The sequence below is a fragment of the Oenanthe melanoleuca genome, chromosome 2, assembly GCF_029582105.1.
Source record: "Oenanthe melanoleuca isolate GR-GAL-2019-014 chromosome 2, OMel1.0, whole genome shotgun sequence".
In the NCBI taxonomy this organism is placed as follows: domain Eukaryota; kingdom Metazoa; phylum Chordata; class Aves; order Passeriformes; family Muscicapidae; genus Oenanthe; species Oenanthe melanoleuca.
Window position 1 is genome coordinate 135,415,959 of NC_079335.1, and position 22,003 is coordinate 135,437,961.

Genomic DNA, 22,003 nt, shown 5'->3' on the forward strand with positions numbered 1-22,003 from the left:
GTCCTCTTACCTACCTCTCTGGATTTTTGTCCTCAACATCCAATTTTAGCCTGGCTGGGGAAATCCCAGGTTTTAAGCACCCCGATTTACAGTCACAGTCCTGCCACAGCTGCCAGCAAGGAGCTGCTCAGTGACACCCATCCATGCATCCAAAAACCATACAAGCACAGGGGATCAGTCTCACATTTCACCTCCTGCCAAGTTTAGGGTGGCAACAGGCTGGGACCAGAGGCCTTGCTGTGTCCCTGCAGAGCAGTGTCACTCATGGGGCAGCAGCATGGGCACAGCACCCAGGAATGAAAGTGGCCATGCCCTGAACAGTGCTCATGCACAAGAGACTTCTGCTAAAGGGAGGAACGAGAGGCACTGGCTGCTCATCAGCCAGTTGCTGTTCACTTGTTTCTAATCCTCTTTTGAATCTATCTAATACAACCACTTTTAGTAATAACTTTATCAATTAAAGAAAAAAGTCATGCCCTTAAAGGCAATTTTCTGCAAAAAGATTCTTGTGAACCTGATTGTGCTGGGTTTTTTTTTCACCCATATGAAAGAGTAAGAAAACACACAGCAGAAGGCACATACTAATGTCCAGCATGGGCAGCTCTTCTCTAGAAGAATTAATCTGGCAAATTTTCATAATCTTAGCAACATGTCACCTCTGTTTCTGACATTGATTTTGTACCAGCTTTTCCCACATCACTGATCTATTTGCAAAGCTCACTCATGTGAGTGAGAAGATGTATGAGAAGTTAACGTGCGCCTGCTGAGCTGTCCCTGTTTCTTACGACTTGAGGAAATGCAAACACAGCCTATGGCAAAGATAGATGTGAAAGCCATGTGGGGTACAGCAGACTGAGATGATCAATTTGGGCACAAGCATGCTAGTTGTGTCACCATTGACCTAGAAATGCAGAGCAAAAATGTCACATGGGAAGGCAGTCAGACAGCTGAGAGAGCTGCAACAGCTGAGGGAAGAAAAAACAGAGCTCTGTCTTTTCTCACCTGGCTAAAAACATGAACCTTCATGTGTTCATCAGCCCTTGCCTTTGCACTAGACTCCTTTTGTTCATAACTAAGCACAGTGGTTCATAAAATAATAAAATTAACACTCTCTATCAATGTGCCATAACTAGGCTGGCTTGCTTGTGAATCCCACTATTCAAACACATCTCTTGGCCACATGAAACAGCATAACCAATGCTAGCTGTAAGGAATGGAAAGGTGTATTGTGTCCCTTGGAAAATAACCTATCTAAAAGATGTTTCTTAAATTATGGGAAAATTACCACCCTAATTTTCCTGCTTGACTCACAGAAGCATAGCTCCAGCATACATTTCAATCCACATTTTGTCGAGTGGCTGCAGAATAAAACAATCTGGGACAGATGCATGCTACCCTGTAATTTCTGTAACACTCATCACTTTCATATTCCTTAATAAATAGTAGTAGGAATAAAGCTTGCTAGCCAAAAGAGAGATAAAGCCAAGGTAGGATGTGTGGCTTATCAAAGAAAGCAGATATGCTTATTGAATTTTTCTTTACTACTGTTAACATAAATTTAGAATCAATTGCCCTCTTGCTCCAGTATTTTCTAATCTTCAAAAAAATCCACCAAAACTTCAGGCAAAGCAGTGTCTCTTCCAGGGCAGAGAACTAAACCACTTCCTTGCCTGTCAGGTGCATTTCTGTATGACAAAGGGTCAATTGGAGTGAGCATCTCATGAGCATCCCCAAAGACTTGGCTAATAGCCTCTACCCTACTCTTCAGTGAGACCAAAGAGCTGCATTATTAGCTCTGCACTGGTTTTAATGTGAGGTTATGCTTCCTTGTTTCCTGCAATCTTGAATAAGGAAATAAGGCAATATCAGGCCACAGACACCTGAGTGCACAGGTGAAACCTGAGGCCAAAACCTGGAACAAATTACTCACAGCAGCTCTACATGAGTGAGCACATCATGCTCATGAAAAAATGAGAAACAGCAGCCTCAGCACTGGATTAGTGCTACTTCAGAAGTACTAAAGGCATGAGAAAATTGCTCAACTCACCTAAAGAAGAAAATTACCCTTACTAGGCTATGGCTAAATTTCTTTAGGGACTTCATAACTTATCTACAGTTTTTCCCACCTAAGCACACTTGCTTTACCACCATATCTGTGTCTGGAATTTTAGGGACATAAGAAGCCCTCTAGATTCCATGAGACACCTGTCAGTATCATACGCTTGAATGTAGAGAAAAAAAAAGTACAACAAATGTGAAAACTCTGGCTTTCAATAAAAACTGAACTATTAAGGACTATGGATATCAAAGTAGCAAATTTAACATTTGTGCCACCATGGTATCAAAGAAGGTCTTATTATGTATGCTATACTGAACATAACTTCATAATACAAACTTGGAACAGGACCATACAGTGACAAGGAACCTCTAAGCATGTCATAAAGGAGCCATTCACAGAGAAATGAGCAGGAAGATTTTTAGCCTGCTGCCATAGTAGTTTGAACCAAAGTTGTAAAGATGAAAACAAAACAAAAAAACCCCAGCAAAATCTCATAATGACTGAATCCTTTGTTCTCCAAAGACCATTAGAGTACAGAAACACTACAAGTACAGCAATTCTCCCCAATCAATATTGAAAAAACTATTATAAAAAAATTAAATTTTCACTGAAATTGTGTTAAACATTAAGTATTTAAATGTAACAAAGCACAGAAATTCCCTCATACATCCATGAGACAGCATAAAAATGCACAAAAAAATTTAACATGCAGCATTAAAAATTTTCAGCTGAGAACACAGTCACTTCTTAATTGCAGTAGTTTCCATTTGATCTTGATACTCTCTAAATTAACAGCTTCACTATGTCAATCAAACACCTCAACACTATTTTCATGATTAATTGATCTGTAGGAGGAATTTACTCCGTCATATATTTTGACAGGCCAGCAGTAAACATGCAAGCAAAATTATGTACTGTGAACCCTGAACAACAAAATTCAACTCCCTTAAGATTTTTCACACACTGTGTCCAAAACAATTAACAGCAGAACAATATTCTGTTCAGACAGAGGCTGCTGAGGAAAAGGTCATCTGAAATGACTTGAGCTGGATGAATGAAGCTGCTCAAGTATGTAATTTGTAATAAAAATTCGATTGGTGAAAAAATATGTAGGTGACTTCTTTGGCTTCAAAATCATATTTAGCATCAATTTATGCTAAACGACATTTGAGATAAGTATTTTGCTTTTTAAATACAACATAAATATATCATAAATTTAAAGATAAACCCTGACTAGAGCAAACTTACAGCAGTGTTTTGATATATACAGAGATTAAAAAAAGCTGTAAGCTAAATGTGGGAGGATTGTTTTTCACTTCCACATAACATTATCTTCTACGTAAGTTCTGATCTGATCATAAAATCAGATTTAATTTTATAAACAGCATTAATATAGACTTTGACAGTTGAGTGCCATTAGTTTTCTCATCATAGTAGTAACAGCATCTTCTCTTTATCCTTTTATCACAGAATTACAGAATATGTTGAGTTGGAAGGGACCCTCAGAGACTGTCAAGTTGAACTCCTGATCCTGTAAAGCACAGCCCAAGAGTCACTCTGTGCCTGAGAGCACTGCGCAAAAACTTCTGGAACTCTGCCAGGCTGGCACTGTGACCACTGCCCTGGGGAGTGCCCAGCCACCCTCTGGGTGAAGAATCTTTTCCTGATATCTAACCTAAACCTCCCCTGACACAACTTCAGGCCACTGCCTTGGGTCCTGTCACAGATCAGAGATCAGTGTCTGCCCTTCCTCCTCCCCTCGGGAGGATGTTGAAGACCACAATGAGATCTCCTCTTCTCCAGGCTGAACAGACCAAGGGACCTCAGTTGCTCCTCACACAGCTTCCTCTCAAAGCCCTTCACCATTCTCTCTTTGGACACTCTCTAACAGCTTCAAACTCTCTTATCCTGCAGTGCCCAAAACTTCACACAATTTCCAAGGTGAGGCCACATCACTGAGGAGCAGAGCAGGACAATCGCCTCTCTTGCCTGGCTGGGGGTTTGTGTTTTACACAGTATTGCTTGGGGCTTCTTCCCTTTGCAGGACCTCAGCAGGGCTCAGCTGGTGAGTAAGCAGCATGAGATAGGTGAAAACAGAAACTGAACAGCAAAGAAAACCTTCCTCCCACCTAACGGGGGAAGCAATTTCCAGTCAAGTTAGGACAGGTTTCCTAAGTGACTCACTGCTGCTATAAATCTGGCAGCATTCTCTTCAGTAAGTTCAATCTCTTGCAAGCTTAGACCTGCTGCCTTCTCAGCAGTTACTGTCACTGAAACTTGTCTGCACATTACTTTGTGACTGTGTATACAAAAATGTGCTCCTGTTCCCTTTCACCGAGCGACCAATAAAGCTCTGCATCTCCACTCTTGAAGGGTAACCTGTATTTCCAAGTTATCCATATGAACACGTGTACATGAAAACTTTTAAAGAGCTCTTGAATGCACATGTATATGCATGTACACATACAACACCCCCTTATATGTGTATACATACACACAACAATGACACTCATATAATAAATTTACTATAGCACAAACACTATCTAACAACTTGAATGACCCTGCTGACTATTTAATTTACCTGTCTCAAGTTCTGCTGTGCCCAGCCTTCTAACATTACAGCCCTGTTAACCACTGTTTAAGTACTATTTTGTTAATCTATCAGCATTTTGCCTCACAAATGTGTCTTCTCTCTTTACAATTTATTCAGATGAAAAACCTGAAGTTCTCAAAAGATGAGTCTGGTCTCTAGAGAGTCTAAGAGCTCTCTAGGAAGTGTAGGCTGTAAATGTACTGGAAATCGCAAAATCCAAAGTTTAGTCATTGGGTTCCAATAATGGGGAATTCCAACCTAACATAATAGCTTTTTCCAAGCTATTTCAGTCTTTAGAAGATTTTAATACAGCATCCATTATTTAATTCTTTCTGATAAGGCACCCACAATACTAAGGAACTATATGCCCTCTAGTTTGGGAAACCAGCAAAAGTCATCCCTGTATTATTGTAACAAAATAGAATGGGGCAGGATATATACAAGAGAGGAGATTTCACTTAGCTATTGTGCAAAGACATTCTTAACAACAGGGATGACTCAAACTGTTTTGTCCTTAAGTTAAGTGGGTGATACTGCTGTCTTACCAGGCCACCCTCTAAACTGAGGCACACACAGAAAATGACGACTCGCTCTCATCCTCTGCCATTGCATATACAAATGTAGAATTCATGAAACAAACAGCTCTAAGGAAACAAAACAGCTTCTTTGGTCAACAACTGTTCTGTGGGGTGATCTTTAGTAGTTATGTATGCAAAATGTAATGCATTACTGCTGGAGGTACTGCAAACAGAGCAATGTAGGTGGCCTGAAACACACCTCCCTAACAACAGCTGAGTCCCCTCCTTGGGAGGAGTAACTGAGAGCAGGTGCACCCCACCAGGGTAGGCAGTAAAGAAAAATATAACTAGAGCAACTCAATAAGCAGAGAAAATCCTGCCTGCTGACTCAGTAGTGGCATGTACACTCCAACCAAGTTTTCTCCTGAAATACCAGGCCATTTATCTATATTCTCTTTTTTTTTTTTTTCTTTTTTTCTTTAATCAAACAGTTGTGTTGCATCGTAGGTTTTGAGAACCTAAAGTGTCTACTTACCTGGTTATAAAATGATACAGGGCTTAAGCCAACAAAACAACCAGAATTCTTATGCTTGCTTCTTTTTTCTAGGTTTTCCTAGGCTAAGAATTTTAATATCTGTCATATGTTAGATAAACACTAATGAATCTTATTTGCTCATATAGAGAGACTCATTATTCATATTAACAAAGTTAATATGTCACATCTGGCAAAGATTGCATTCACTCAAATCAAACAGCAGCTGCTAAATATCAAAAACTAGATCTGAATTCTGAGATTTTATGGGAAATGTGCTCTGCTTTAATCTTAATCCCATCAAGGAGGATTTTTTTGTGTATTAGATGTGGATTAATTTTGGTAAGCATTTATAGGCAAAAATGCTAGCTCAAGAAAGTACTGTAAAACAGCCCCACTGCTTTTCCTGTTATGTCCATTTTAAGGATTTAATTTAATATCAAAAAAGATGTTCCACATGTAAAAATAACTTCAGTTTAAAGGTTTGGATGGATTAAGATAAGATTTAGGAAAAAAATTAAATGCTTTTCCAAAGCACAAAAATTCTAGCATGTGATTTTCATTTAGAATGGAAATCAAGGCTCTGCAAAAGCCCATGTTTAAGTACATCCACATGTTTGTTACTCCTCTCTATAAGAAGTCCATTGCTTGTCTGTACTTACATTACCCTCACTAAATACCAAAACCCTGATCTGGGCTGCCATAGAAACTGGTTTAATCAAATGAGGTTCTACATTTCAAAAATTGATCAAACCATTAAAATTATATTCTGTTGGTTCTTAATCTCAGAAATTCTTACAGGTCTGTTGCAGGCACCATAATGACTGTGCTTTATTCAGGCCAACATACTCTGTTCAAAACTGCTGCTCCTGTTCAAACTTTGTGTTCCTGCTGTATGTCCTGAAACAACAACATGTGATTGTAATGCTAACCCTGTTTCTTTACACTTTGCTTCTCCTGGAGAAGTGAAAGCCAAGGGATTAGGTACACAGCAGGTGTCTGTTCTGCCAAAGAAGCCTGTAAAGCTATAGCTCTCTGCACTATCCCTTCTTCAAGAAAAACTTCAATGCCCAACACACTAATGACAGAGCTCCCTAAAAATCCTTATACTTCTCTCACTGGCCTATCGGATTTACAAGACCTGAAATACTAAAGAAAGAAGCAATGTCTGGAAAAGACAGACAGGGAAAACAAGCTGCAAGAGAAATAATGCCTTTGTAGAAATCCATGGCAAGAAGCACATTCCCCATGAAGTAAAACCAGTATGAAGCATCTCAGAAGGATCTGTGTCTCCCTCCTATTCTGCTGCCAACTTTCAGGCAAACATGGCAAACCATTTCACCTCACTATTTTCCCTGCATTTAATATCAAGAGAGAATCAACACCAGGAGTCTAAAGGCAATGATGCAGTAAAACAAGGTTTGCACCAAATCCACAAGTTTGTGCACATGGCTATGGCTCCTGGATGACTCTGCAACGGTGGCACCAACACAACCCTGTCACAGTGCAGGGACACATATGTTTGTCTTCGATTAAACTGGCAACTTTTCAGCAGGTCTTCAATGCCAGTGTTCAGACAGCAGCCACAGCTGCCTTATGGTGCTGCACAAAGCCACTTTAAATGTGCCACACCACACCCCAGGTAAATCACCAGCTGCTAATAGCCAAAACCGAGCCTGAGGGTCAGTTCTGAGCACTGCATTATGCAGAAGTTTATGTGGCTTATCACTGAACGTTCCAGGAAATTCAGACTGGTCAAAAAGCATGCATGATCACAGCCACTTAACTGTTGTATTAATTATTCACTAGGAATTATTGTCTTCTCTCCAGTCATAAATGTGCCAGAACATGCTATTTAATCCTAGACTATCTACTATAATAAAAGATTGAAACCACAACAGTATCTTGCAGAAAGCACACATTCACTACCTATTTCTTTCATATGGGCACTGATATATTTCTTATGTCAAAACTTTATTAAAATTATTAGCTGAAACAACTCAAAATTGCACTAAAAATGCTTTTAAGACATTGTAATCACCCTTGTGCCTCACATGATTATAAGATAAAAAGGTAGAAAAATAGATCTGCAGCATTCCTAAGGACCATGGAGGAAATAATAGCATCAGCTTAATCATCAGTCAGGCATACCCTCCTTCAGTAAAATCATCCTGTACCTATTGGTAACAGCACTGCTGGTGGTATAGTCTCACATTAGTCCATCTATGATCTTGGCTCAATGTTTAGATATTTGGATCACCAAGCTCAAGTTCTGTATATGTGCTAAATAGAAACTGGTGGGAACTTATTACAGCTTTTAAAAAATATCTATGGATAATCCCCAGTGATTAGGTATCTTGAAGTAATACAAACAGCTTTTGAGCAAAAGACAAACACACATGCACACAGAATATATCCTCTTAAAGATCAACACTGACTGTGCTTTTTTTCCCACAAGAATTTTCTATCCAATAATCAATACAAATCATGTTTTTCTAGGCATTTGCTAGTATTGCCTCTCATACTCACAACATGAAAACTTTTGAAAAAAATCCTACTAAAGTAACTATTCATAAGTTCTGGCAATATGCTTCTGACCAGTATCACTCATTTCCTATAGGCAATCAAGTCTTGCATAAAATGGGTAGCTAATTTACTCAGAATCCCACACAGAAGAATATGGCAAGAACAGCAACTGGATCTCAATAAACACAGTGATCACAATGAAATTTAGATAATAACTGGAGTATCAAGTGTTTGAGTTCAGAAGAAAATAAAAAACAATCCCATTTGCATATTCTATCAGTGCTGCTAATCATTTATATATTGTTCCAACACACCAACCACTCTTGTTATGTCACTGTTACGAATCCTGCACTCGCTTAAATTCATAACATTCTGCTCACTTACAGCAATTTGACAGAAAAACAAATGAGAACAGAAAACTGAAGCTTTTCCATGCTGCTGAGTGCAACAATCACAAAATGGAATCCTGAATTCTAACTCTGAATTTCTTCTTATCAATAGACAACACTCCTTAGGAAATACTTACTCATATGATAATTATTATTTTTCTAGCATTATGCTTACATGAAAGTTAACTTGCTGGTTCTGAATTCAGAAAACAAACAGTGAATGACAATTGTAAAAGCAAAATATTACTGAAACACTACCAACCTTCAAAGAGTATGAGGAAAAATTAATTGGCAGATGTTTTACATAGCATAATTAACAGTTCATTTCAATGCACTGTAACAGGATTAAGATAATTATGCTTAGAAACAAAAATGTAATAATGATAAATTAATAGTTTTTTTCATATTACAGTCAATTTCCTACATTCCAAATAATCACCCTGTTTAGCAATAGGTGCATCTGTTCCATGCTGTCATCAGCTACACAAATGGCACAAACTCATGGCTGGGTGAAACAACCTTTCGACCAAGATACAGGAGATTTCTTTGTTTCATGAGGAAACAGAGCAATGGCTCTGGGACTCTTTCATAAGTAAAGCAGAAGGTAAAAGCACCAGTCCTGGTTTCACCAGAGCATTGTTACTGAACAGAAGCTGAAGCTGCATCAGCAATTTGCATTTCTTATGTAAAACTGGAAAACAGAGCTTAAATTGTGTGAGCCTATCAAATTACAAAATCTTCTTATATGGAAGTTTGAGAATCAGTATTCTGTGATGGTGCATAAAAAGCCTGCACTCAAATGCTTTCTTATGAGGGTTGTAGGGATTTCAGGCCACAAATTAGGAAAAAAATACCTTCAAAGTTTTGTTTTATTACCTTAATGAGGACTAACTACTGCATCCAAGTGCCACAATGTTCAAGAAATTTACCATTTCAAAGTAACAGTTACATGAAGGTAACCCCTGAGTAAAGAATGATAAGTTAGACTTGATATTTTGCAATTTTATTTTAGGCCTTCTACTTTCATGGGAGTGGTATTTTTGTTGTTTTTCTTTTTTTCATTTCAAAGATGTATTTTCCCTCTATTTCTCCACAAAAACATAAAAAAACCAACAAAAAATCCCACAATCATTTTGCCTTTAAATGAAAAACAGACTTGCATTCCACCTCTCTCATTTCTTTAGCTTCACTGCCTTCATCATGCTCTTCTGTTGGTTGTGGTTTTTTTGCTTTGCTTTTTACTATGAAGTCCTTGACACTTGGAGACTTAAACCTCACTACTAACAGCACAAAGATCAGAGCAGGCACAGAAATAGAAATTGTGAGATTAGAAATCTCAAAGACCTGAAAAGTAGACAGAGGAGAAATAAATAGGTATTGAGGCAGAACCAAGAAGAATAAAGAAAAACAAGGAGAAATACTTTCAAAAAATAATAATAAAGAATGTGTGACTGTATTATTAATGTGCAGCTCAGGAAAATTAGTTCTGTAAAACTGAAGTATCACACTTATCCAAAGCTAAGTAGATTGGAACACGGGATGCAAGTGCAAAAGCATTGTGCATTACAAATACCCACCACAACCTTTCACATTTAGTCCCTTTTTTTTATTCATTTACTGTAGTCAGTAAATATAAAGAGACCTAGTGTTCCTACTATCAATCTCTGTTGTTCTGAGCCTTTAAATAAATAAATAAAAAATCCCAAGTATAATGAATGAAAAACCCCATACATTAGGCAAATTTTTTTTGTATTGATTAGGTTTCTAGCTTAATTCCCTCAGTAACCATATGTTACTCAGTCTTCATATGTTTTCCAATTCAGTCCCATATTTTCAAAGCTTGCTAGGGCTTTCTAGCTGGTTTTTTTTCAGAAATCCCTAGCTACACATTCACTCCCTGTCCCTCCTGCACAATCTCCTGATTAACAAGCATTTTTTTACCCCACATCTAAAGAGAACAAATGGGAAACACCCATTATATTTTGTTCTTTCCTTAGATGAAGTTAGGGTGGTGGTTCCAAGAATGCCAAAGAAAGGTTTTCACCCCAGAATTTGCTGCAAAACATTAACTTTGCAATAGATGAGCAACTGATTTCTATAAACACCTCGTGGGCAATCTGCTTTATCTTAATGAGCTTCGGGTGGAATTTCAACTGCTAATACCAGGATACTTTTATAAGGCTGCACCCACAAATTTTCCTCAATGGTATTCGATTACAGATAGAAATACTATCCTGGGCTTTGATCTTTGATCTCCTTATACATCAGCAGTACGTGGTAAGAACCTATCAAGATAAAAACATACATCCCCTAATGAGATGCAGTAAAGAGATACCACAAGGCATGTCTCAAACAATGGTACACCCACAGCTTTGCAGAGCCCTTAAGCAGATGACTTTCAGAGGGAAGGACACTAAAAACCAGAAGGACAGAAGTTTGCTGACATTTAACCCAAATTCCCATTTTTACAGTTACATTCCATTGGTCTGAAAAATTAATAGTATCAACCAACATACCTTTGATTACCTCACTGAGTTGGATCTTAGATATATTTACCTAGTCATGACTTTCTTTTTGTTCCAGACACCATCTTGCCATTGCTGGTAAGATATTCTGAATTATCTAGACAAGCTCTTCTTGTTTTACAGCAGCCTAACTCGTTTAAAATCCCAACATGAAATTTCTAAATTTCTACATAATCTAATTTAATATTTAATTTTTAAATAGGTACCTAATTGAATGGAGTTTCTTGAAATCTGTTTTTAACTAAGATGCAGTATATCTTTAAGGAAAAATATTATTGTTATATTCTCTGTTTGTATTTCATAAAACACACCTTCTACTTTAGAAAAACTTTTTAGACGTATTAGTATATTGCATATTGGACTGATCATGTTTCACTGACTAAAGTGAGATATATTAGCACTACACAATCTCAGTCTAGAGTCCCACTGGAATATCACATACAGATCTGTTGCAGCCCTCAAGAGGTTAAACTTAATACAACTTCCATAGTTTCTTAAAAATAACTAACAATGGTTTACTATGAGGACACAATTAAGACTTAAATCCTAGTTGACTAATTTCTGTGTTTGCATCTCAGATTTCTGTCATATAATCACGATTTAAACAATTAGCTTCAATCTGTAACCCAAGCTAAAATCTACTCTTATCATTTAACTTTAGGCCTTTGGCTGTATTTAAGAGATGTAATATCAAATGGCACTTGAGCATATATAGTAAGGGAATTGTGCATAATTTTCAAACAGTATTTGAAATTACAATAAAAAATGCATTTAAAATGTAAAGCTACAGAGAGCCATCTACAGTATATAAGGTGAAAGAAGGATCTGTAAAACTTTGATGGAGAAGTGCCATATCAATTTAAAAACATTTGGGAGTCTTCCAGTATGGAAAAGACAAAGCTCTTACCGTTTCCTTTGGAATTTGTGACTGGCTTTGTTCTGCATTCTAAAGGAAGTAAAAAAAATAAATAAGAACACAACTACATACGACATGTACTATCTAACAGCAAGGGGATAAACAAAGAGCTCTAATTCTGACGTGAAGTGGTAGTAAAAAATGAAGGGTGTTTCTCTCACCCCAGACTGAAATTTGTCTAAAAAAACACTACATGAGAAGTGAACAGAAATAATTCCAGGGTCCTTATGGTACATGCCTACCTGGCTATGAGGGAGGTGACTGGCCAAGGAAGAACCACAACTGCTCACACCATTTTCTAGCTGGTGGAATGTTCTCAGGGAAGTTCCCCCCTGGTTTTTCCCTTCTACTTTGCAGTTTTCAGAGAATGACCTCAGCAGTCCAGATGAATCCTTAAAAAAATTTTAAATGAGTGCTTATTTCTTAAAAAATCCACTCTCATTTTAGCAAGGGATTCCCCTTTTGAGCATGTCTGGATGAACTAGAACTGCAGCTCTGCATATCCCAGGACAAGAGGATGCGTTCAGTTCACCAGAGATGGGACACCCCTGTACACTGCATTCCTCACCTGTGTCTTGGGGCACATAAGGCAAACACACATCATTGGAAAATGCATCCCACAACCAATTCTGGAAACACACATGAGGAGCTATGGCTCTTCCAAGCCCACACCCACCTATATTAAAACCCATTTGAGAACTCAGGAGACATCTTGGTGCTGGCTGGCTGATCACTTTTGGGCTAGCCAGCCATTTCTTTCTATTCTGCTGGGCTCTAACAGAATGCTAGAGTTTAATGGATAGTTTTGCTTCAGGCTGTTTTGCAGGAGAATCAAATGATAAAGCACAAAAATGTAGTGGCAAAGCAGTAACACAAACATCCAGTAAGCTTCAACCTGAGCCAACAACCAGTAAGAAAAAAAATGAAGACAACTACAAGGCAAATGTAAAGGTCCCACATGTACCAATGGGCATATTAATTCTTAGGGTACTGGAGACTAATGCTGCCAGCCAGTATCTGCTGGTACTGAGAATATTGCCCAAAACCTAAATAACCTAAGGCAATCCTTCAGAGGATTCACACAGTCAGTAGCAGCTCCAAGCAAATGCTTCACAAGCTATGTGAGGTAACCACAGTGCTCCAGGAGCTCTACTTAACCAGAGTCATCCTTTTGTAAAAATAGGGAGCAGGGAGGGAAGGCTTTTCAGAGATAATGTATCTCTAGCTCATATCAGTGTGGACAAGCCCTAATACATTATCTATTATCTGGCATCAGGAAACTGTGGAAAGAATAAAATGCCCAGTATTCTGGAGAAACATGTTCATTCTTCCAGATCTGGCTAATTAGAAAAGCTGACTTCTGCCAACTTGATTTTATCCCCTGCTTCCACACTTTCCTCACTTTTATCCTGCTCTGCTGCACTGGATTATCACACATACATACGTGACCTGATCCATGCAACCTTCAGAGATCCTGTACCAACCTCAACAGGCTCAGCTTAATAATCCCCTAAATTTTAGCTACACTTACACACTGTCATAAGCCCCTTACAGATAATAACAGCAATGTTAAACTCCTTAACTTTCCTGAAGTTTATTATCTTCATTTTACTTAAAAAGAAACTCAAAGATGCTTCATTTTTTTCAAGGTCATTCAAGAAGCCATAACTCAAAACATAAAACATAAAATCTAAACACCTCTTTTATTGGGATTACTATCTATACAAATGTTGGCAAATATAAAATAGTTTTAATAATGAGTATTCTCAGTAAGCAACAGCACGTCCTGCCCTTAAAAAGATGGATAAGATCAAATAACATGATTTTCTACATATGGTTTCTGAGGCACATCTCATTCAGTTAATATTTTAAAGCACACAAATGTAGAAAATATGAGAGAGATAGGGGAAGGATGCAAAGACAAATTGTTCCTAAGTGGCTAGAGAAGGTCTGCATGTGAAAAAGTGAATGGACATGATTTCAGGTCATTCTCCTCCCTATTTCAATATTAATTTTCTTTCTTTTTTTCTTGGCCTTTTGTTTGTTTTTGGGGTTTTTTTATTTGTTTTGTTTTTTTTTCAAAAATCCAGTAAAAATCAATGAGAGGAACTGGCTGAAAATATTTGCTTTATTTTTTTAAGGATTACTTCTTACCAGAGAAGAAAGAACAGCCTTTATGAAGACTTTGATTTCAACACCTTCCCCAGCAATTCTGCTCCTGCTCTTTGACAGCAGTCAGCAGTGCATACCTAAGAGTTCTTTGTGTCAGAATGCAAACAAACAAATCTTTATGCAACAGAGGATCATCACACACATGTACTCTCAGATCCTCACAATACCATTTGTTCAACTGGAGATGCAGAAAAACACACCAGTTCAGATCTGATCTCATTACACAGTGCAAAACCCACCTGGTACCTAACACAGCCACACTAAGGTCTGGCTTCCCTAGGCTGGACTTTGCCAAAGTATTTGAGACAGTTTTGCCTGAGCCACAGCAGGGAGGCTGCTGAGCTTGAACTCCTTCAAAGGGGCTGACTTGCTGTTATTTTAAAACTGGATAATGTGTTGCTATTAAATCTCTGCATTATTTACACCAATTTGTTTGTTGCCAATTATTTAAACTAAATCTCATGTCAAATTATGCATTAAAACATCCTAATTTTACCACAGAAATAATATACAAAAATTAAGACATTTTCTTACTTCTAAGTCTATTTAGAAACCTCAAAAAGCATTTTCATTCACCTTTATGAAAGATAGCAGCACCATGAAAATTATACCACAGGAACTCATAAACAGATTGCTTTCACTGTTACAGTGATAAGGCAGGGTGTAATAGGATTTCAAGTTTTTATTTTTCTTCACTTTATGACAGCTTTCACTTCAGCACTTGAAGGCATGTTCCAAGAATTTTAAGGTAAAAGTTGGTTCATTTGCAACCTCCCCTGCCACTCTGACTTCTTAGGTTTAATGGTACTTTTGAAAAGTAAAAGGCTAATGTTTAATATCTTGAAATGGCCAAACAAAAATTAATTTTCTTTACATTCACAATAACACAAATCCAATAGAGAAATGAAGTTATTAATTCATTATACTTATATTTGTCTATTTTATCACAATAATGCAGTCAAGTAAGTTATTTTAGAATTGTATATAGCTACAATAATACAAATAATAAATAACTTCAGCAGTTTAATTGAGTACAGAACAAAGTAAGACTGCTACCATTCAGAATCTACCTTTTCATAACAGAAGTTATCTTGAATAATTATCAGAGAAATATCAATATACACTATGCAAGTGTAGCAGGTACAGTATGAAACATCATTTTATTCCTATTTAATGTAAATTCCTTAGAAACATCTTCTGAATTACCCTGCTAAATTAATAACTGCAGGGTTTCCATTCCACAGAGATTGCATTTATATTCAAAAAAGGCTACTACTTCTTATATTTTCCACTTTTTGATAGAAATGTATTTACATATCCTATTTTGGCATAATATTATATGTCTGAGAACATATTAGTGAGCAGTGGAACAAATGGCAGGCTTTCAAACATATATTTGTCCTTATGAAGGATATGAAATAATCTATTGTCTGCATGCATCCAAATAAAGTCTATGCAATAGCTTCTCCTATAATAAATATTTTCACTCAAAATAAAGCTCTCACCTATACATTATCTTTAACAAATACTTAACTCCAATAGCAGATCCTGAAGAAAATAGAAAACATGCATGTAAAATATTCTAAATAAAGCAAAATAGCTTTTTTTTCCTTTTTCTTACATTCAGTGCTGGCCATGCATGTTTACTAACAGGAGACAAGATCAAATCATTTGCTCATACTCATCTAAATCTCTTAGCTGCTCTCTATTTTACGCACCAGTTCCCTTGGATGGAATGTTTCTTCCTGTCGAAAAATCAGAAGGGCGACGGTTCCTCCCATCTTGGTACTTCGCAGCAAGGACACAACTTCTTCTTGAGTTTTGCCTGTTAAATCAACTCCATTTACCTGTAACAAAGGAAATGTTAGACATTGGTAAGACTCCCAAACAGGGAAACCAGCAGACACTTAGAGCAAAAAGTCATGTGAATCGTAAGGGACAGTATTAAAAAACTCTTACCGGAGCAATCTGCTTATTAGCTCACATTTCAGCTTTCATTTAATAGAATTAAATGGTCATCCTTTCCATACAAATACAAATAACAAGCCAGACATTTATACTTCCCTCCTTTTCAGCAGCAACACTATAGTCCAGCACACTCTAAAGCCAACTAATCCCATTTCCCAGTATTTCTTACAAGAACATCTGCATAAATATTTTTGGCAAAATCAATATATATGATCCCAAACTGACCTTGCTTCCACATGTCCTGGAACATACCTTCCGAATATATTCAGCACAATTAATTGTGACAAAAGTAGAAAGTAATTCTTTCCCTGTATAACCCTGGGGTTGCTAATCTTGCCTCTGTTCAGTGGTCCAATCCCTTGGCCTCCAAATGCCACTGATCAGGAGAGGCAGGTGTGGAATACATGCAGATTTCCCACTGTATGAGCTAACTTCATACGGGAGAAGCCAGAGAAACATCAAATCATCTCAGGCTTGCTTGCTGAGAAACATTTTGGAAATGAAGGCAAACTAGCACTGTTAAGCAAGGGTGCATGGTGCTCAGAAGTCAGAAACCATCTTTTTCCTTCCCCTCGTAAGAGAGCACAGCTCACACAGCTGAGATGCCATAACTGTCATCTTAAATGCTTCTCAGTCCCCTTCTGCCCAAGTCATCTGGGTTACCTTGAATTACAGTAATTATAGGGGGCTTTCCTCCAGCAGCATTTCAAGCTGACTTGGCCAATTTTGCAGTAGAGTGAAGTTAGAGCACTGAGAGGCAGTTACAGACTCAGCTGTACCTCCGGTGTCATTTGGCTTAGGGACAGTAATGAAGAGCTGTGAGTGGTAACATATCACTCCAGCTAGATTTGCAGAAAGATCTCTGCAGTGCACCTATCCAAGAGAAACTGAGTTCCCTTGAGGACATCCTTACTCCAGGAGGGAAGTGGCCTTGATTCTCAGTAGGACTCCTCTCCTTTTATGTCCCTTTTAGTTAATGCACTAAACCTTTTCAGGATATTGCCTCCCATCCTTAGCAACATCTTCAATAATTTCTGGTCTGTCACTCCATGCTGATTTAATTACTAGGTAACAATCACTTTGCTTCAATATATTTCTAAAGAGCAACACAAGACTATGACACTATATTCACATAAGGACATGTAAACTGTTTTTGCAGTATGTCTGGGTCCAGCTCTTCAAACAGTTATGTACTGAACATTCCCAGCAACTTGATCTCTTACCTAAAAAAATAAAGCCAAAGAAGGAAAAAGAGGGAAAAATTCTCCTGTAACATAATGTACTATAAGCCTCTGGAAGTGACACAGCGTGTGGGCTCATGCCAAATCACAGAACATGTAATAGGAACATGTAATATTTCCTCACCTCAATTAATCGGTCTCCAGCTTTTAATCTCCCATCTTGAATAGCTGCACCTCTTGGAAGGATGTTTTTCACATAAATTGGAGCAGAGCCACCAATTGGGACATCTCTTGAAGTAATGCTAAATCCCAAGCCTTCTGTACCTGCATAAAGAATGCACATTACTAGTTAAAATGCACATTTTATATTACGTATCATTTTTACCAAGCAGAATGTATGTATACCTCACTGACACAACCCATGAAAATACATGTAAGATGCAAGAATTACTTCATGACAAATAAAGAAAACACAAGATCCACAAGAAAGCTGTAGCTGAAGCACTGAGTCTGGGCACAGGTGGCTCAGCAGGCACTTGCTGCAACTTGCTGTTCTGATGACTTCCAAGTCATTGCCATATTTCTGACTTTCTATTTCAGATGAGCTGAGTGACAAGGAATCAGAACAAAGCATATCTGATATCCTATCACTGTCCTCCCCCTTGTCAATCTGGATCTCATCAATGATCCTGTCTTTCTCTTTTGCAGCTCCTTCAACAGCAACAGTCAGCCAATGCTGTTGGGCACGGGGCTCTGTCAGCTCACTCTGGGCACTGGGGGCACTGGCAGGGTGTCACCTGGGGACACTGGGCACTAGCAGTGTGTCTCACTTTGGACATTTGGCAGTGTGTGTCACTTGTGGACACTGGGCACTGGCAGTGTGTCATTTGTGGACACTGTGGACACTGGCAGTGTGTGTCACTTGGGGACACTGTGGGCACTGGCAGTGTGTCTCAGTTTGGACACTGTGGACACTGGCAGTGTGTGTCACTTGTGGACACTGGGCACTGGCAGTGTGTCACTTGGGGACACTGTGGGCACTGGCAGTGTGTCATTTGGGGACACTGTGGGCACTGGCAGTGTGTGTCACTTGGGGACACTGTGGACACTGGCAGGGTGTCACTTGGGGACACTGTGGACAATGACAGTGTGTCTCACTTTGGACACTGTGGGCACTGGCAGGGTGTCATTTGTGGACACTGTGGACAATGACTGTGTCTCATTTTGGACACTGTGGGCACTGGCAGGGTGTCATTTGTGGACACTGTGGGCACTGGCAGTGTGTCACTCTGGGCACTGGGGGCACTGTGGGCACTGGCAATGTGTCTCACTTTGGACACTGGCAGGTGACAGTACTGGAGGTCAGTGGTCTCATTTCTCCTGTTCTGGGGACCTCAGGCTATTTTCAGTTAACAGCTCCTCAGCTCTTGCTGGGTGTCTGCAGGCAGGGAGCAAACCCAGGCTGCCACTTCTGAGGTCCTGCTGGACATCCAGGTGACTGACTACACTTGGCCAAGACAGACTGAAGCAAAACAGAGGCACTTAAATTTCTGGAGAAATCCAGAGCAGGGGTCCAGTCAATACAGTCCATAAGACTTGTTTGTATTTCAGAGAAATTAAGTATACCATCAGTTCTGGCATTCACAAGCTGAGGACAAACAGAAGCCTTCCCTACCACTTAGATATAATCTATCCAAGGTTACCAACAACCCCTGAAACTCTACAAAAGCCTGCCCCTCAACACAGGTGGCAGGACTGGGCATGACACAAGCTTTTAAAATCTTCATCTTGAAGATAACTAAGTGCTCCTGTACACACAGTAAGGACATGTAGATCTTATTGTTCAGGAAATATGGATCAGTTTCTCTAGGCTAATTATTTTGAGACCCTTCCAGCGTTCAAGACAGTTGACATTTGAATTTTAAAGTCTTCATCTTTCAGGCAAATATAGAATTTATCTCTGCTGTTACACAGACTTTAAAAAATACTAGATTCTCATAACATCCATATTTTACTTAGGAGACCTCCCAATTTTAATGATGCTTCAAATATTCACAGAGCTCTTTAATTCCCTGCAATATGTGAAGATGATCTGAATAAGGGTATTTTAAGTCACATTTCAGCTTTTTATGGAATTTATCTTTTTCTTATTATAAGGATCAGCATTGAACACTTCTCTTTGAATACAGGTTTTGTCTGCTAAAATTTCTAAAGTAATATCAGAACACGAGTGCACTCCCAGGACAATATTTCATTATTAATAAGCTTAATCCCCATTGCCTGATTACAGCATCATTACAGATGTCTGGTTCACACACACAGCACTTCAAACCCCCATGGAAAAAACAGAAGTTGAAATGTTCACATTAGAAATGCACACAGGATATAAATTTGGACTGTGGCATTTTCTGCTGTCAAATCTCCAGAAAGTCTTTACCAAAGCCTGCAGAACGTCACAAATCCACACTGAGCCCAGATATTAGCAGAAGAAAATTCTAATTACTTGTTTCTGTAGAAAGAAGGGGGCTCAATTGGGCTGTGTTTTACTGTGCTGCTCTGTGCAGCTTTGCATGAGGCCGCTTTTGGGTGCAATTTTCCTTTTACCATTTCTCTGCTTCAGTTGGCTGTTCATGCCCCATAGCTGCTCTTGGCTGGATGATACAGATTCATAAACTACTATACTTATTATATATAAATTAGATGTTCACAATACTGGGAAATAAATGGATACATCCAACCGAGGACAAAAATAAATATGACTTCTGTGACTGAACTGATTTTATTATTTTTTTTCTTTTTGATACACATAACTGATTTAGTTCTCTCCACTCCATTCATTTCCATTCTCCTGTTGATAGAAATACATATAAGATCTTAATATCTTCCTGCTGCTAAAATGTTTTCTGTTCTTAGGGTATAAAACTACATTATAATAATGAGTGAACTGTGCAAACATATTGTAGACTCCTCTGATTTATGCTAGTAATACAGGAGAGACTGGACACACATCCAGGCAGAACCACAATTAATAGAAAACAGAAGAAATTTCCATATTTTAGAAAACACAGGAGTCACTCTACACAAAGCTAGGAGCTTTACTTTGCAGTGTTAGATTTTTTTGAGCTATGTTCACCTTAATCTCTTGTAAATATTTTAAAGGGTATATTTTTGAAAGGGTTGAAAATATTTTCTTCCTTCTGTAGCTGTCATCTATAAAAATGATCAAATTACACCAAGTGATAATAACATTCAAAAATTATCCACTAATTTGTGTAATTTAAATTCTTAGGCTTCTTTGATAAATCAGCAGCTCTCTGGACAAGTTAGAGTTCTCCTTTTTCCTTGAATGTGCTGAACATGCCTTCTAAAGTCTCATCACCCTCAAGAGCTCAGCCAGCTCTGAGCTGAAGACAAAGTAGTTTTAAATGAATAAAAAGGGCAGTTACAATGGTAAAAGATCTATTTTGTACAACAAGAAAAGTGACAGATTTGATATGTCAGTTGCTGTTTTGGAAGAAAAAGTTCTGTCAGCTTTAAGGTAAGGGGGAGAGGAAACCCATTCTTATAATTTAATTAAACATATTTTTTAAATGAGCATCATAATTTCATTTGGAAGCAGTCTGATCATAAACTGACAGAATGTTAAAAATTTTATTAAATTTTATCACAGATGACTAGACTCTTATCTCCCAAAGAAGTGTTTAATTTCTCCTAGTGCTGGGATTACGTTCTTGATTGTGGGAAGAAGGTGTCTGGTATAACATTTCTGTCAAAGGCTATCCTTTACAAAAAGTTGTGTGTTCCTCATTCAGCACCAGCTGCAGGTCGAAATTCTCAGCAGCAAAATGTGATCCTGGGTAGAAATACAGACAGGGTAGGGTACAAAAAGCCAGGATTTCCATCCCTCTCAAAAGGACACTGGTTCACAGACCAGTAAAGAACAAGTGAAGGACCTACACTGTGAACATCTTATGATACTTCTCTTACAGCTGTCTTGCCTTTCAGCACTGCAAGCACTGCTAAAAGTAATCATGTTCTTCCTTCAAGTCTAATTTAAGAAAATGCATATGAGTTCTCAGGGAGTTCAATACAAATCTCTCAAAATTAAAAAAAAAAAACAACTACAGATAAACCAACAACAACAAGAAATGCAGAAAACTTCACTTCAAAAACATCTAAAAACTGACAATTGGGTACCACATTTTTTTAGCACTTATGCATGAAAGGCAGAGAACATTTCAGAGCAACCTTAACAAGGTAAACTCATATTCAGATAACATAAAGGATTGCTAGGGGAAAGTGTAGATTTTTCATTCAAGACAAAGAACACATTCTCTGAAACAATAAGCAAGGTTGGTTGCAGATGGAAGAAGTGTGTGACACAAAATCACAAAAATTACACAATAAAGCATCATCATGTAATAAAAGTAGTAGATTACACTGGAATGGAGAATAAGGAGAGAGATAACATTATAATAAAACTAAGCAGAAGGGCCAAATGCTCTCTGACAATAGTCAGAGCAGACACTGTCCTTCCAAGCACTTCAACCTCCTGTTCTTTTCACAGGAGACTCTTTCTGGGGATCCAGACACAGATGTATGACTGCTGAACTAATTATCCTAG

The 22,003-nt window shown here is 38.2% G+C and overlaps 1 protein-coding gene across 16 annotated transcripts in view; it reads right to left on the minus strand.

Annotated features, from left to right (window-relative positions):
• Positions 1-22,003, minus strand: part of PARD3 (par-3 family cell polarity regulator) — a 440,327-nt gene that overhangs the window by 174,484 nt on the left and 243,840 nt on the right. For 10 of the 16 annotated variants that reach the window (XM_056483426.1, XM_056483437.1, XM_056483436.1 and 7 more), the window contains 3 exons: positions 17,564-17,703; positions 15,949-16,077; positions 12,050-12,088 (listed from right to left, as the gene is read on the minus strand). In XM_056483426.1, coding sequence (XP_056339401.1) covers positions 12,050-12,088; positions 15,949-16,077; positions 17,564-17,703 — 308 coding nt within the window. The remainder of the gene's footprint in view (positions 1-12,049; positions 12,089-15,948; positions 16,078-17,563; positions 17,704-22,003) is intronic. The other 6 variants (XM_056483438.1, XM_056483439.1, XM_056483435.1 and 3 more) reach the window with 1 other exon arrangement.